General features: G+C 33.8%; 1 protein-coding gene across 1 annotated transcript; it reads left to right on the top strand.

Annotated features, from left to right (window-relative positions):
* Positions 1-11,806: 11,806 nt before the first annotated feature.
* On the top strand, positions 11,807-14,906 carry LOC133333053 (probable G-protein coupled receptor B0563.6; the record flags this gene model as incomplete). Its single annotated transcript, XM_061541387.1, has 7 exons — positions 11,807-12,220; positions 12,282-12,375; positions 12,441-12,594; positions 12,659-12,836; positions 12,906-13,000; positions 14,508-14,660; positions 14,751-14,906. Coding segments are annotated over 7 exons (1,202 nt in total), but the record flags the coding sequence as incomplete, so codon positions are not given.
* Between the last annotated feature and the right edge of the window lie 1,697 nt (positions 14,907-16,603).

Genomic DNA, 16,603 nt, shown 5'->3' with positions numbered 1-16,603 from the left:
ACATAAGTCCTGGTCCGGACCGTCCATATGATACCCTACAAAAATACCACGAAAATGTAATTTCTGCTGTTCAATATTCTGAGCCTGGGCAATATTTCGCAATATTTGCACCCTCTTGACCGATTGTAGGTCAACAGTTTATCATATTTTTCAAATCTTGTTTTCCCGAGATGAACATTTATGCCATAAAATAAAATTTTGGTTACTTTAAGTTTTCGGAATATTGACCGATCATCATCTAAACAGCAGTTCTAAGTATTTTGCCAGATCCCCTTCGCCGTGTAAAATATGTGATGTTCTGCATATAAAAATGGCCTTGTTTTCGGCTGTTTATTTCGGCTCATTGCATCCCCTTAATATAATCTTAACATCACCGAAAATTATAGACGTCTTTCTTGGCCATAACCGGAACTTCATGTAAAATTTCAAAGCGATCAGCGCTACATTTTCGGCCTGAAGTGGTGTAAAAGTAATAGTAAACAATATCATAACACATATACACCTTTTAATACTTACGTATAACTCCCACATCCGAGTTCATACATCAATATAATTGTTATTAAGTTAAAAGTTGACCAATCCTCTTGGATATAATATCAACATCCCGGGTATATGTCCTTCGGGAGTAAATATATACGCAACAGAATACAAATTTTGTAATTTTGCATGCAAAAGTCTTAGTCCATTTGACCCGCATATTATTGACCGATCTTCATCAAAACAGTCATGCTTATTCTTTGGCCAAATTTCTTTACTGGTATAAAATTTCGTGGTGTTCAGGTCATAACTTAACAAAAGTTAAATTTGTCTTCCTTAGTATTGTGGAATTAACAGTACGATAAACATTGACCGCTACGTTTAAATATTGCCAGAATACAAACACATACTTATATGATTGGAACATAAATTCAATTCAATTTTGCATACATTTTAACATATGTATGCTTTCCACACAGAATATCCAAGGCAATAAGACCGCCCACCAGTTATCCTCTTGACGAAGTTTGTTATGTTCACTTAATAAATAATACACGTGTTGTGGCGAAAAAAGTCATAATAATAAAACAATCGAACAAAACCTAAAGCAAATTCTAAGAAAGCTCATCACAATTTATAAGGATGCGCGGTACTAGGCAACGTTTTGATAGACCGTAGGTTTAACAAAAAATTATCTTATGAAAGAAGGAAATCTTAAAAAAATACATCTTAATAAATATGATGATATAAACAAATTTGTTTATCTACAGATATAAAAATAAAACATTATCACAAAACTTTACAACCAACTTCGTTGTCAACGAAAAGTTGTAATATTGTGATTTAGAAATTAAAATGAAATACAAATTAATGAAGAATAAATCATGATGATTGCAATATTTTGTTGTTGTATCCCAACAACATAAGGAACTAAAATGTATTTTTATCAATTTATTTGTTTAAATTATATTCTCCAAGATATTTGTTATTTCCTTAGATAGTTAATGTGGGCGTATTTTTCTGGAAATGGAAATTATTTCTTTAATATATTATAAAATTATACAATATTAAAATTCCGAACATTTTAATGTGTTTTTATTTCCTAAAAGTATAATATGAATATTTTAGTGGGTATATCCTTCCCAGAAATATGCAGTGATAAGCAACTGAAATCAGATGATTCAAGGCATGATTTTTGTAATACATTTTCGTAGAATGTTGATCCGATTCAATGGAGATTTTTTAATGACAATTCAAGACATGATTTTTTTGTAGAATAATAATAGGATTCAAGGCGTGGATTGAAAATGGATTTTGGAAGAATATTCTGAGAAAAATAAGGGTGAACTTTTAATAAATTTTAGAAGAACTTTGAATTTTTTTTAAATTGTTGTAATAAAATATTTAGATTATTCGAGGCGTAGATTTTTAAATTATTTTTAATAGAATATTTCCAGTCGTCAATCTCTTAATTACTTTTAAAACAATATTTATACAATTTAAGATGTGGTAATGAATTTTGAAGGAATATCCATCCGATTTAATTCAAATTAATGTAAAAATGATGTTAATTTCGGCCACCATGAGGATGACAATCAAAATATATAAAATTAATTAAAATACGTGAGATAATTGAATAGTGGGCCTACTGTTATATAGTGGTAGTGAGATTTGACAGCTCAAAAACTCGTAAACCGCGAATAATTTCCAAGAAGTCCATACGCCTTTAACGCGCATCCGATTTCGGTAAATACCTTAAAAAATATTTCAATGCCATCCACCAAGAACCATGGTATTAACTCCCAAATCAATGTGACGTTATTTATTAAGGTTAAAATTTTAAAAACTTTTTTATGTGACTTATTTATACTATTCCGAGTCGAGCTTAATAGTCTACGTTTTGCATTGAAAAGGAAAGCCAGGAGAAGAGCCTATGTACCCACCATTATGCGACGCGTTTGCCGTTGGCTAAGCGGCTCATCAGGCATATTGGGCTATGTGGCTTTACAAAGGTCGTATGTTGATAACTTGTAGTTATTTCGCCGTGATGCGAAACTTGCATATGAGAATTAAATTCAAATTTGTCGACATTTATCTTCATTCTAGAAACAGTCCATTCAAGTGATCACAATAAAAGGCAAAATACAATAACAAAAAACAAAAAAAAAGTTTTGACAAATTTCGTGTTTTTGACAGGCCAGTTCCTAATTTTCACGAAGAAGATTTTATTTCATCCGGAACGTAAAAAAGCCTACTGATAGTGGGTACGCATTTAAATTGAATAACAGGTGCACAAATTCCGCCGGAAAAATAGTTTCACTGGATAAATATTACTAAGAAGCTGCACATACTACATATATAAACTATATATAAAATAACTCAGATTCGGGAGTACAAAAATCCATTAATTGATATTTGGAATTTCCTGATTGCGCATTGAAAGTAAAAGAAAAAATCGAAAACACTCAAAATCGAGCTTCAAAATACAATACATAAGGGACGTAATCCTAATATTGTAGGCTGCCACATTAACTTTAGAACGAAGACCGTAAAATGAATGGCTTAGACACAAGTAGAAAAAAAAACTGGGTTGCCTCACCCTGTTTTTTGCCCATTTTGATACCCTTTACCACACTGTGGTACATGGTATTATGTCTTTGTGCATATGTTTGTAACAGGCAAAAATAAATATAATGCACCAAAGTTCCTATACATCTTTCGATTCGTACGAAATTTGGCTTAGCGTACTGAATTAAGTCTAGAATGATGTGTGCTAAGTTTCGTGAAAATCGGTTCAGATTTAAATATAGCTCCCATATGTATTTTCATATGATTTTAATTAAATCGTGTACCAAAGCTCCTAGATTTCTTTCGATTTGTACGAAATTTCGCATAACATACTAAATTAAGCCTAGAATGATGTGTGGAAATTTTCGCGAAAATCGGTTCAGATTTAAAAATAGCTCCCACGTTACGATTTTGTGTAAATTGTGCACAAAAGGCACAAAGTTTGTCCGATTGCCACACAATTTTGTACAATGAACTGAAGTTATTATAAGTTAATATCTGGCGAGTTTCTTCGAAATGGCTTTAAATTTTAAATATAGCTTCCACATATATATTTTCTTCCGATCTTAGGTAAATGTTGCACCAAACTCCTAATGTTTGTCCGATTGACACGAAACGATCTAATATAGAGAGAGAATGACATTTTTGTTTTGGAAATTGGTTCACGTGCAGACATAACTTGCATATATATTACGCACGGGTTTCTGATTGCGGCATCCCGAATAGCGTGTATCAAGTGTGCTATAAATCGATTTATAATTATATAAATTTGTCCCATTGTACTCAAAGGTCCGTAAATCTACCCGAATGAAATTAAATTTAGCATAGATTTCAGAAAGTCATGTGTTTGGATTGATGTTAGTCGGTTCACTTCTAAATAAAGATCAAATATTTAAATTCGTTCAATTTCATGTCAATATACATAAGTAGAATATATCCAAAGTGGTGAAGGGTGTCATATAGTCGGCTCAGCCCGATTTTACTACTTTCCTTACTGGTTTCACATTAAAGTAGACATAGTTTCCACGCAAATCAACTTTGGAGGTCAATATCATGAAATGTTTGCAACGGCACTTTAATTAATTCAAAAATATTCAATTTTTCTCACATACTTTAATAATTCCCAAGTTATAAAGGGATGAAACTCGGCTTCAGCTATGTTAAACAATTGGCAATATTTAGATTCATCGAAAAACACGAACATTTCTGCCAGACAATGGACAACCGATTTTATGTATTTTGAATGTTCACCTCATGTTACATGCTTATAAAGCACTATTAATTACAGCAATATTAATTACATGCTTATAAAGCACTGTCTTCCGTATTTTGAAAATAAGTTGCCACCCATTGATTTGATTGATTTCTTTCAATATAGCAAGATTACAACATTTATATCTTATATGACAATGTTTTTTTTTGTTTCGTATAAAAATATATTTATAAAATATCTTCAATCAATGTATTTCCACATATTAATATATAGAATATAGAAAATTAATACAGTAAAATCCCGATAATTCGTAACCCCGTTAATTCGTAAACCCCGCTTATTCGTAATAAAATGCCGGTCCCTTGAAAAAACCGCGATAATTCGTAAAAATCCCATACATTTCGGTCCCCTCGATAATTCGTAAAATTTTTCTAACGAAATGCCTAAATACCTGTTATAATTCGTAATTTTTCTTCGTAAACCTCGATAATTCGTAAACATAAAATGGTTTGTTTATCTCTTTCTCTTCATTCGTGCATTTTAAAGTAGCGGACGCCGCATTCTTTGTAGGAAACCCCAGTTTCTTGTGCTCATCGAAGTCATTAACGGTAAACCACTGACTAGTGATTCTCTGCTCTGAAGTGGGAATACATAGGTTTTTGTATGTGCCTGGCAAAGCCGTCAATCGAATATCCCAATTGGAGGAGTGCTTATGAGAGAAAAGGCTAGAACGTTTGCCGCTAAATTGGGCTTACACGCTTTCAAAGTCAGCGAAGAATGACTCGATCGCTTTAAGAAAAGGCACAACATAACTTTCAGGAAAACAATGTGTTTGAAGGGTGATACGTGCCATGGTGAATTAAGATTTTTTGTCACAATGAATTGTTTTTAAGAAATTTTGTTTTGAAAAAATAAAAAAATATACGTACCTAAATATGTATGTATACTCACGATTAAATAAAAACCTCGTTAATTCGTATTTTTTCTTTCTTCCTCCCGCTAATTCGAAACCCCGCTAATTCGAAAACCTCGTTAATTCGTATAAAACATTCGGTCCCTTGACATTACGAATTATCGGGATTTTACTGTACATTCAAATAAATACAAAATGTTTAAAAGGCAATTACTAATACTGTGTTGCGCTTCGCTTGCCATTGATATCACTAACAACTTAGTTATACTTCCAATTGGTTATACGAATATGTTTCGTAACTAACACCAACGTTTTCAAACAGGAAGTTCCGAAGACTTGTCAAAATATTTAAATAAATTATCAACTCTAAACATTCAACCATAATCACTGCTTTAAGTACTGTTTTCATGGCACCTTTTATATCACGAAATACCAACAAAAACAACAACAACAACAAAATATGTCAACATCAACGTAGGCTTATGTCTTACGGCAATAACAACAAACCAACCGCCTATCCTACGCAATCACAAACCATTTAAATGAATTCATGGTAATGTAGAAAATATTACGAAGAGTATAACACAAAAATTAGATGCCATTATGACAAACATTAAGGTAGTTCTTATTGGTTGGTAGTGCCACAATAAGGACTACAACAGCCTCGTCAACATTTGCACTTCCGAATACATACCAGGAAATAAAAATGAAATCAACATTTATACATACATATACAATTCTTTACGTTCTTCCTATTATTTGGCAAATACCAATGTATTTTATTGTTAATAGTATTAAGCTATTGTATTGCGGATATGTACTTACTTGCATAGCCGTTGGTATTGAGGAACATTAATTATTAAAATAGAACACAGTTATTTGATGGAATCATACTATTGGCCTAGATTAAATAAAAAGAACATAAGAAATAAAGAAATATGATTTGATTTCTGGGAAGTAAATATTTTAATATGAATTATAAAAGGATTTGAAAATTTAACAATATGTTTAAAAGAAATATTTTTTGGCATTTTTATACCCTACACAACTATGTTGTCAGGGTATTATAGCTTTGTGCAGCCCCAAGAGTTTGTAACGCCGCGAAATATTGGTCCTAGACACACCTTTAAGTATACCGATCGTCATATCTCGACTAGCTGAGTCGATCTAGACATGTGTGTCCGTCCGTCTGTCCATTATAATTTGTAAACACGATACAGGCCACAGTTATGGACCAATCTTCACGAAATTTTGCATGTAGGATGGTTTCTGGCCAATGAAGACCCCTATTGTTTTTGGGAAAGATCGGTTAATATTTAGGGGATGAAATGGACCAAATACTAAATTTTTGTCGGTTTTTCTGGTCGCTCCAGAGGCCGCAATAATGACCCGAACATCGTGAAATTTTGCATGGAGAAGGGGATCGGGCCAAAGAATAAGCATGCCTCTTTTGATAAAGATTGGTCAATATTTAGGGGGTCAAATGGACCCTGACTTTTGTGTGAAAAATGACAAAATTTGTATTCTATAGCGTATATATTTACCCCTGAATGACATAGACCCGAGAAGTTGATATTATATCCAAGAGGAGTGGTTGACCTTTAAATTAATACCCATTATAATGTTGTATGTGCTCGGATGTGGGAGTTACACCTAAATATTTAAATTATGCAGTATTATAGAGTAAAAAACTTGTAATAAACTCAAATTAGACAAAAATTATTTTATTTCAGCCTCGATGTCCACAAAATGATCAAGCATTTCATATATGAATTGGAGAGTTCAATTGTTGAATGCCAAATTTTAAAATATGTTGGCATACACATGCAGCAGAATTTAGCATCAATCTCGTTTCCTTTTGCCTGTTACAAACATATGCACAAATATATAATAGCCTGTACCGCAGTGTGGGAAAGTGTATAAAAATGTAAAAAAGTCGCATGTAATGTCCATGCGACTCTGATTGAGAAGTTGTAGAAGTTCCTCAGTTCCTTGTAAGGTGTGAGTTGATTAAAAATTTAAAAAGCCAGTCTTGTAGCAAATATTCCGTTGTCCAGCCTTTACCGATATGGACATGGTACACCTAACCATTACTACATCAAAATGGTAGTCGATATTATATTGAATTATTGGGTTTATCTATAAATCCGGTTAAAAAATTCAGGATCTGGTTCCCGCGAATAAATATCCCTAACGTGTTTGCCATTATGTGGTATATTTATGGTACATATTTCAAACGTATCCGACTGTTCTTCATAATAAAACATATGTTTCGAAATTTGTTAGTCATAGGACAATTTTATTTATTGTATTCAAATAAGGAATTTTCCACCGCACTAAATCAGGTTGCATAGTGGTATAATTCAATTTGGGACTAAAACTCGATATAGTTAAACCTCTGAAAGATTACCTTTTATATCTTCTTATATACCATGTTGACCAATGAGACATCGTAATATTAGCCGCCAAGTTTATTTGGACCAAATAGTGTTCAGACAATTCGGAGTCGATTTCTAAATGTCCGTCCTTCCACCTATTCGCCTGGTCAGCTGGTATGTACGATAATTTTCGAAGATAATAGACGTTTTCAATCAAACTTTCTCCCAAACATGGTCGACATCTAGCTGAAAATTAATTTTATAATATCATTTGAATGGAGTTTCCGATTTGAATAATTTATTATTTTAAGCATGCCTCTATTATGTTCGAAGATGGAGCGTCGGTACATTTAATCAGAGTCTCCCCAAAGAGTCAACTTCCCATCACAATTTTCAGGTCCCATTTTTAAGATGATCATACTATTTATCTATCTATTATTTATTGCTTATTTATCTTTTTTAAATGACTCTCATCTAAAAAATGTGTGTCCTCTATTTGTCACCTATTTCTATATGTCATCTTTAGTTTTCTATTTTTTAACCTTCACCTGGTCACCTTATATTTTGTTCAAAACTTTTCACTACGTAATATTTTTTACCAATCCTAGATCAAGAGATCCATTGAAAGCAAATCGTAGTGCTTTACTATCGGCTATATGTAGATCCATCATCTCGCCCAAAAAATTCACAAAATATGTTCGGTCGGACATTTCCGATTTATGGCATATACAATCCCAATATTCAACTACAACATTCCTAAGGTCCACTCCAATTTGCGTACAGATTTCACATATGATCAATTGTTTGTATTTATTAAATGAATTCTAACACCTACATCCAAATTTCTGTAGAGTTTCATATAGTTGGCGTCGACCGACTTTAGTCCATCTCACACTTCTTCCCTTTGGCATATTATCTAACCTGATATCGTGTTATTCTTTCATATTCTCCCCAATCAATATTGTAAGCCTCCATCTCTTTAAAAACGGAAGACTGATTTTGGCTGTCATTGCTTTATTTTGTACCCAAGGAAATATTCGTATTTTTCTGTGATGTGCGTACGTTGTAACCTTTCATTTTATTCCCAACAAAAATCTGTCTCATTGAAGGATATTATTATTATTTTTTTTTAAAGTGGAAGAGATGAGCAAAATGTGTTAAACCTCGTGACACATTGTATTATGTATTTGTGTATATGTTAGTAACATGAAAAATGAATACCTATAGACCCATAGTAACTTTGTAGAAAACACTTAGTATCACTTTCGGAATATGTCATTTTATTGGTCCAATGACGAACACAACTGAATTTGGGAATAATTAGTTCAGATTTAGAATTTGAGGTAAATGGCGAACTCAATCATCAAACGTTTGACCGATGGCATAGCCTATCAAATTAGTTCTCATATATATTTTCGTCCGATTTTATGTAAATGTTACACCAAATGCACACACTTTTTGATAGGCACGAAATTGTGCACAATGTGACGAATGACTTCTGTTAAGTTTTATTAACATCGGTTCAAATTTTGATATAGCTCCTCCTAATAGGTTTGTCAAATCGACGCGAAATTTTGAATAGGATACCAAATCGGCGCATATATGTATATATAGTAAGCTCATATGACAAAAAAATTCTTCGACTTTATGGATTCAAATGTTCCAGTAAGCGAAAAATCAAACCGTCGTAATTTAATTCCAAACAATTAAAACAGTTAAAATTTAGAATAAAATGTTTGTTGGGTTTTCTTTTGTTTTCAAAATGTAATTTGAACTTTCTGTCAAAAACACTCAATTGTAAACAGTAACAACAAAAACATTCAAAAACACTTTCATTTATGCTAAATTCAATTTAGGATATATTTTAGCCTAAGGTGTCGCCAAAAATATAAACACATACTGCTATTTTGTTTTCCACTCACAAACAATAGAATCCAGTTGATGGTATGTAACTTACTTACACCAAATACTACTGTCGTTTAAAATGTCGAGCATAGAAATATAGGCTTTAATATAACGTTCATATGTTCAATATAGATTCTTCTTTTTCTAGAAAGATTTACGTTTTTTTTCCAGAGGCCACAATAATGGCCCAAACATCGTGAAATTTTCCATGAAGAAGAGGATCAGGCCAAAGAATAAGCATGCCTGTTTACATAAAGATCGGTTAATATTTAGCGGGTCAAATGGACCCTGACTTTTGTGTGAAAAATTACATTATATAGAATTATATTGTTGTATGTGCGTAATATTCGGAAAATATGACAGTGTTAGGAAGATGTGCTGTCGGGCAAGAGGGTACAAATATCACGAAATATTGCCCAGGCTCGGAATATACATCCGCAATTAAAAAAAAACAAATTCTTCGATTTTGCTTTACCTTTTTGCGGAAGTTCCCATATAATTTCATGACATATATTTTTTATTATAAAGTTTAAACGATCTTGATATTATCTGTAAACATTACATCATTTAAATGACCTCCACGCGAATTGTTACAATCATTGAGGTAATTTTCGACCTTTTTTTGGTTAGGTTATATCTCAGCTATAACATGACGAATGTTGGGTTTTAAGTGCTCAAGAGTTGAAGGGTTACCTGCATAAATCAAACCTTTCTCGTAGCCTCATAAAAATGTCCAATGATGTCCAATCGCATGATCTTAGTGGCCAACGATAAATTTCTTAGCCAGAAAATGTATCTTGCAATAATGCCATGATCGTTCGTCTTGTGTAACAAGGGTCTCCGTCTTTTGGAAACCACGTATTCTCCATAATTCTTCGAAGATATAAGATCCAATCTCACCTTCGGACCAACACAAAACAATAACTTGTCTGCAATACCATCTCTTCTCTCAGAACCCCATATACGACAATGTAGTTTATTAACTAACTAACGAGTGAGAAATGTATTTACTGTTTGGTTGTAGCCATATATTACTTGAATATGAAGAATCCAGGAAATCTGTTATATTCTTTTAACGTGGCACCTCTGTCGAATATATTGGCCACTAAAGGATATATGATGTATAATATATACATATTTATATTATACATCATATATACAGTATATACAGTTGCGGTCAAAATAATAGCAGCGCAGCCTATAATCAATAGTTGGAAAACGAAGAAACATGCTGTGATCGGACGATTCCAACATAGTTTTTTTAAGCTTGTACTGTGGATCTGGACCAAGATCTTGGATTAAACATGCAATTGATGCCGGTCAATGTTTTAACATATTATAGTTCTATACACAGAATATGAAATACATATAAAATGGAAATTTCAACAGGCCAATTATCTAAAACAAACCAGTCAATTAGCAAAACATTTGTCCAGGACAACAATGTTGATATTATGAAAATTTGTGGTGCAATTTCGGAAAACCGAAAAGGATATATATATATATATATAAATTTCATACCTCATTTCTTTACGCTATAAATTTTATCGACTATTAGGAGTGAATATACAAATGTCCGCCGGTCTGACTGGCTGGTGCGCACGATAATTCTCGAAGGGGGTAACCAATTTCATCCCAACTTTGTAAATCGTAATATTTCATCGAAACTTAAAAGCATGTTTAAAGATGTGGAATATTAGTCCACTTCTAGTACCTCTCATACAAAATGATCATCAGTTTGCTGATCATTAATGTTATAATATCATGCGAACGGATTTTCCGATTTGAAACAAACTTTGCACAACCTAATATTTTTAAGAAGTAGTTATCGGTCCGCTCCTTCTAGTACCTCTCCACAAAGGGTCAACATTTTGAAAGCTTATAAATCTCATGTATCCAATTTCGTCGAAACTTTGTACATCGTATGTTTGTCTTACATTGATCAAGTTCAAAGGTGAGACCCGTTGGTCCTCTCCTTCTGGTACCTAACAAACATTTTACAAACTTGTAAATTTAAGCAAAGCAAATTATTATTAACCGATTTAATTCATTATTTGTACATTGTAATATTTTACCAAATCTACTTTAATTCCGATGATGGGGTCTATAAGCCAACCTCTTTTGGTACTTCTCCACAGATGTACTACTCTTTGATAAAAACGTATACCTCATACAAAGCGATATAAAACCTGTGTATAATTCCATAGACCTCCACAAACCATAGGTTGAGGGTATGTACACATGTGTCGGGAACATCGACTGACACAATTTGTTATAATGTTTTATGACATTTTTACAAGCACACATTCTTACGTTTTTATAATTTTGGAACACATTTTTTTATTATTTTAGAACAATTCCTTTTTGGTCGGAATAATAACACAAATGGCAACATTCCATATGTATACTTTTATACTGTTATATTAGCATTTAGCCAAGTCAACAATCTTCTTATTATTAGCAAAGACAACATTCAAATTATTTGTCCCAAAACACAGCTACAAACCACATTTGACAAACCTTTCGATGTAGCCTATCATAGACATCAACCTATAACATTTTGTACATTGTATACAACTTTTATATATAACACTTTATCTTGTTTATTTCTTTTAGCATATTCCACAGCCGCATTGCTAGCCATTGTCTTTGCTATTCCCTTCGGCATACGAATGCTTGTTCACAAAGATAGAGGGCAATGGGAAGAGTTTGGACCAGCATTTTATACAGCCCATTTAGAATTGTTCCTAGGCAATGGATGTTTGGGTGAGTTGTCTACAAATGGTAATTCGTATTCGAACAGTTTGTTCATTTCGTTTTCTTGCAGGCGTGGGAGTTATGATGCTCTTGGTATTGACAATAGAACGCTATGTATCGGTGTGCCATCCCAGTTTTACAAGGCCTGTTATGGGGCCACCAGGGTAAATATAACGAAGCTTCAATAAAATAAAAAAGTATTATATATATTTGTTATTTCCTTCCTTAGGTTAATAGTTTTCCTTACCACATTGATTACCTTTATCATATATCTTCCAAGTGTTTTCCGCGGGGAACTTATCAAATGTGTCCTACAAACCGATGGCAGTTATGTATATTTTCGAAGAGATAATAATGCCTTTATGACAACAATTTTTTATAATGTAAGGAAACAAAAAATGATCTTATAAACATATTTATTAACGTAATTTATTAAATATTTTTTAGGTCTACAAGGTAATGTTGGAAGTGATATTTAAGCTAATACCCACGGTCCTTATTGCGGGGTTGAATTTACGCATTATGATGGTATATCGCCAGACCTGTGAGAAACGACGTAAAATGACGTCATCGCGTGCCTCGTATATCAAAGATGCTGAAGAAAAACGTTTGTTTTTATTGTTAGGTAAGTTCATATTTTTGAAAATTCGTGGAATTTTGTTAAACATTTTGAAATTTCTTGCAAATTTTTCAGGAAGCACGTCTATTTTGTTTTTGGTTTGTGTCTCACCCATGGCCATTTTGCATATGACAATTGCCTCAGATGTCCTGCCGAGTTTTTCATTTCAGGTAAATCGAAAATCAAATTTTTTGGAACATTAAAACAAAAATAATAAATCAGTGAGCGGAGCAGTATAGTCGGACTACCATGGAGCTCTAACTTTCTGCGGATGTTTATTTCGAGCCTGGGCAATGTTTCTTAATGTTTGCAACCTCTTGACCGAGGGTCAAGAGGTTGCAAATATTCCCAAATATTCCCAATTTTCAGTACAGTCCTTCTAATTACTTGTCCATATTCCCCTCTCCGTGGGTTGGGTTGTGATGTTCGGCTTGTGGCCTATAGATCGACAAAAAAAAACACCAAAAGTTTAGTTTTCGTTCCACTTCATCCCAATTTTTTTATGTGATCATCACCCAAAATTATAGGCATTGTCCTTGATCATAACTGGAACCTCTTGGAAAATTTTAAAGCGATCAGCGCTATATTTCAGCCCTGTAATGTTTATGGATTACTAAATAAGCACCTGTAAATATTTAAGTTTAACTCAGACATCCTTTTGGATATACCTTTTGGCCAATGTCCTTCAGGATTAAATATGTACGCCCCAGAATACAAATTTTGTAATTTTTCATACAGAAGTCTAGGACCTATTGACCCGCTAAATATAGATCAATCTTAATAAAAACAGTCATGATTATTGTTTGGCCAGATTTACTTCGTGGTTTAAAATTTAGTGATGTTCGAGTCATATTTGTGGCCTCTAGGATGACCAGAAAATAGACATAAATAAACTTTTTGGTCCCTAAATATTAGCGGATCAAAAATAATAGGGGCCTTCTTTGGCCAGGACCCATTCTACGTGTCTCGTATTTAAAAATTTTAATGGACAGACAATTTTTCGGAAACATGACAATGCTGGATGGATGCGATAATTTTCAGAAGACAAACGTTCTGCGAATGGAAAACCAATTTTTCGTCCATCGTCATCATTCCATTAATAGGAAACAATTCTTATACCTGTAGGAAGTCATCCGTAAATCAATAGATAGGAAGCCTTTTTCCAGTAGAAGGCCAGCCTTTAATCTATAGGAGACCAGTTTTCAATTCAAATGAGGATAGGCTTCTATCTATATGAGACCAGCATTCGATTGAAGATTAGGTCCCTATATATTGAATATTAAACTTATATCATTAAGAACACCATCATTTTGTATGTTTACTTTTTAATAAATTTGTTTCTATAGAAGAGCGGAAACATTAACACTCCCATCCAAATATCGTTGTTCACTACATCCTTATAGATTCATATTTATTACAATGATATTGGCACACGTACACCAACATATGTGCTTCGACTGTAACACGTTTTCATTTCCGTTGTCCTAACTTGTTTTCTGTTCTTTTTTTACCGGAATAGCAGAAAATACAAAACTCAGCTATTTCTATTGGCAATCGTTTTCAATTAAAACAAAAAACATTTTTTTTTTGTGTCCGTCGAGCAATGCTCCACCTTATAGAGTTCTATTTATAAATTCATGGATTTTATTTATTTTCGTTTCGTTTTATCTTTAACAGGTGTTCAGAGCATTGGCCAATCTAATGGAGTTAACCAATTATTCGATAACCTTCTATATTTACTGTCTATTCAGTGAAGATTTTCGCAATACACTGATAAGGACCATCAAATGGCCATGGATAAGAACACAACTGTGTCATCAAGTCGATGAGGTTGGTATTTTACGTACATACATACACATAAAATAGGCACGTATTTTATAAATTTCTGTTTGTTTCTTTCTTTGGAAATTGAAAAAATAGGTATCTGCTAAGCAAACGCCTCTAACAAATTTCGATAAGCTGACTTTGCGTAATCATCATATAACCACAACATCAGGCGTGTGTACGGGAATTGGTCGTTCCAGTAGCATTTGATGCAAAGTACCCTATATACTATGATAGTTTATAAGATTCAAATACTTTTCTAAATAGTAAGTATTAGTGATGTAAAATGAAGAAAAAATGAATACTTTAATTTATTAATAAAAGTATATACACTTTGAAGAGGTCAGGAGAATTTTGTGGTGGACAAATGTAGCCAGTATTATTTAGTTTAACTTTAAAAAGTGGGGTTGTAAAAATAGGTTATTAGCCGAAAAAGCGATATTTCCAAATTGTTTTTTCATAGAAGGTAGAAAATCCACCTTCGATTAGTAGAAGACTAATCCCTCATATAAAATAAATAAGCCTCTCGTGAGCTATACATGACCTTATATAGCCTTATATTTTTGAAGGCCATTGAATGTCGTTTTACCGTCTATCTTTAAGAGTCCAGCTATCTATAAACAGGGGGCCAGCCTTCTATATGTAGGAGGCCAGCCTCATATTTATCTATTGAATACCATTTTTCTTTCCATCCATCCATTTTTGTAACTATGGGAATCCTGCCATCCATCTAAAAATGAGGAACGTGGATCGGAGGCCTCATATAGATTGGTGACAAGCCTTATCTCTATAAGACGCCAACTGTATATCAACAAGAGGTCAGGCATCCCTCTGTAAGATACAAGCCTTATATACGAAGGAGAATTATCATCTGTGGGAAGCCAGCCGGTAGGCTGCCAGCTTTCTAGCAGTAGAAGGCCAGCCTTCTATCGATAAGAGGCCATCAAGTCTTCTATCTAAAATTGTCCAACCTTCTGTGTCTATACGAGGCCATCTTTCTAGCAATAGGAGGCCAGTCTTCTATATATAGGATGTCAGCCTTCTATATATAGGAGGCCAGCCTTCTATCTATAACAGGCCAGGCTTCTAGCTATAAGATGCCAGCCTTCTATCTATAGGAGGCCAGCTGTCTAGCAATTAGAGGCCAGTCTTGTACCTATTCGAGGCTAACCTGCTATCTACAGTAGGCCAGTCTTCAATCTTCTACCCTTCTAGGAGGCCATCAAGTCTTCTTTCTAAAATTGTCCAACCTTCTGTATCTATACGAGGTCATCTTTCTAGCAATAGGAGGCCAGTCTTCTATATATAGGATGCCAGCCTTCTATATATAGAAGGCCAGCCTTCTATCTATAAGAGGACAGCCTTCTATATATAGGAGGCCAGCCTTCTATCTATAAGAGGCCAGGCTTCTAGCTATAAGATGCCAGCCTTCTATCTATAGGAGGCCAGCTTTCTAGCAATTAGAGGCCAGCCTTGTACCTATTCGTATCTATACGAGGTCATCTTTCTAGCAATAGGAGTCTTCTATATATAGGATGCCAGCGTTCTATATATAGGAGGACAACCTTCTATATATAGGAGGCCAGCCTTCTATCTATAAGAGGCCAGGCTTCTATCTATAGGAGGCCAGCTTTCTAGCAATTACAGGCCAGCCTTGTACCTATTCGAGACTAACCTGCTATCTACAGTAGGCCAGTCTTCAATCTTCTACCCTTCTAGCAATAGGAGGCCAGCCTTCTATCTATAGGATGTCGGCCTTCTATCTATAGGAGGTCGGCCTTCTATTTATAGGAGGCCAGCCTTCTATCTATAGGAGGTCAGTCTTCTATCTTTAGGATGCCAGCCTTCTATCTATAAGATGTCAGCCTTTATTTATAGGAGGCCAGCCTTTGTCTATAGGATGCCAACCTTCTATCTATACGAGGCCAGCTTTCTAGCCAGTCTTTAAT

This window comes from Musca vetustissima, unplaced genomic scaffold, assembly GCF_032173495.1.
Source record: "Musca vetustissima isolate MV318-11 ecotype Yass unplaced genomic scaffold, APGP_CSIRO_Mvet_v1 utg2375, whole genome shotgun sequence".
Classification (NCBI taxonomy): domain Eukaryota; kingdom Metazoa; phylum Arthropoda; class Insecta; order Diptera; family Muscidae; genus Musca; species Musca vetustissima.
The sequence above is the reverse complement of the archived record's forward strand: the minus strand, read 5'-3'. Positions and strand labels throughout refer to the sequence as shown.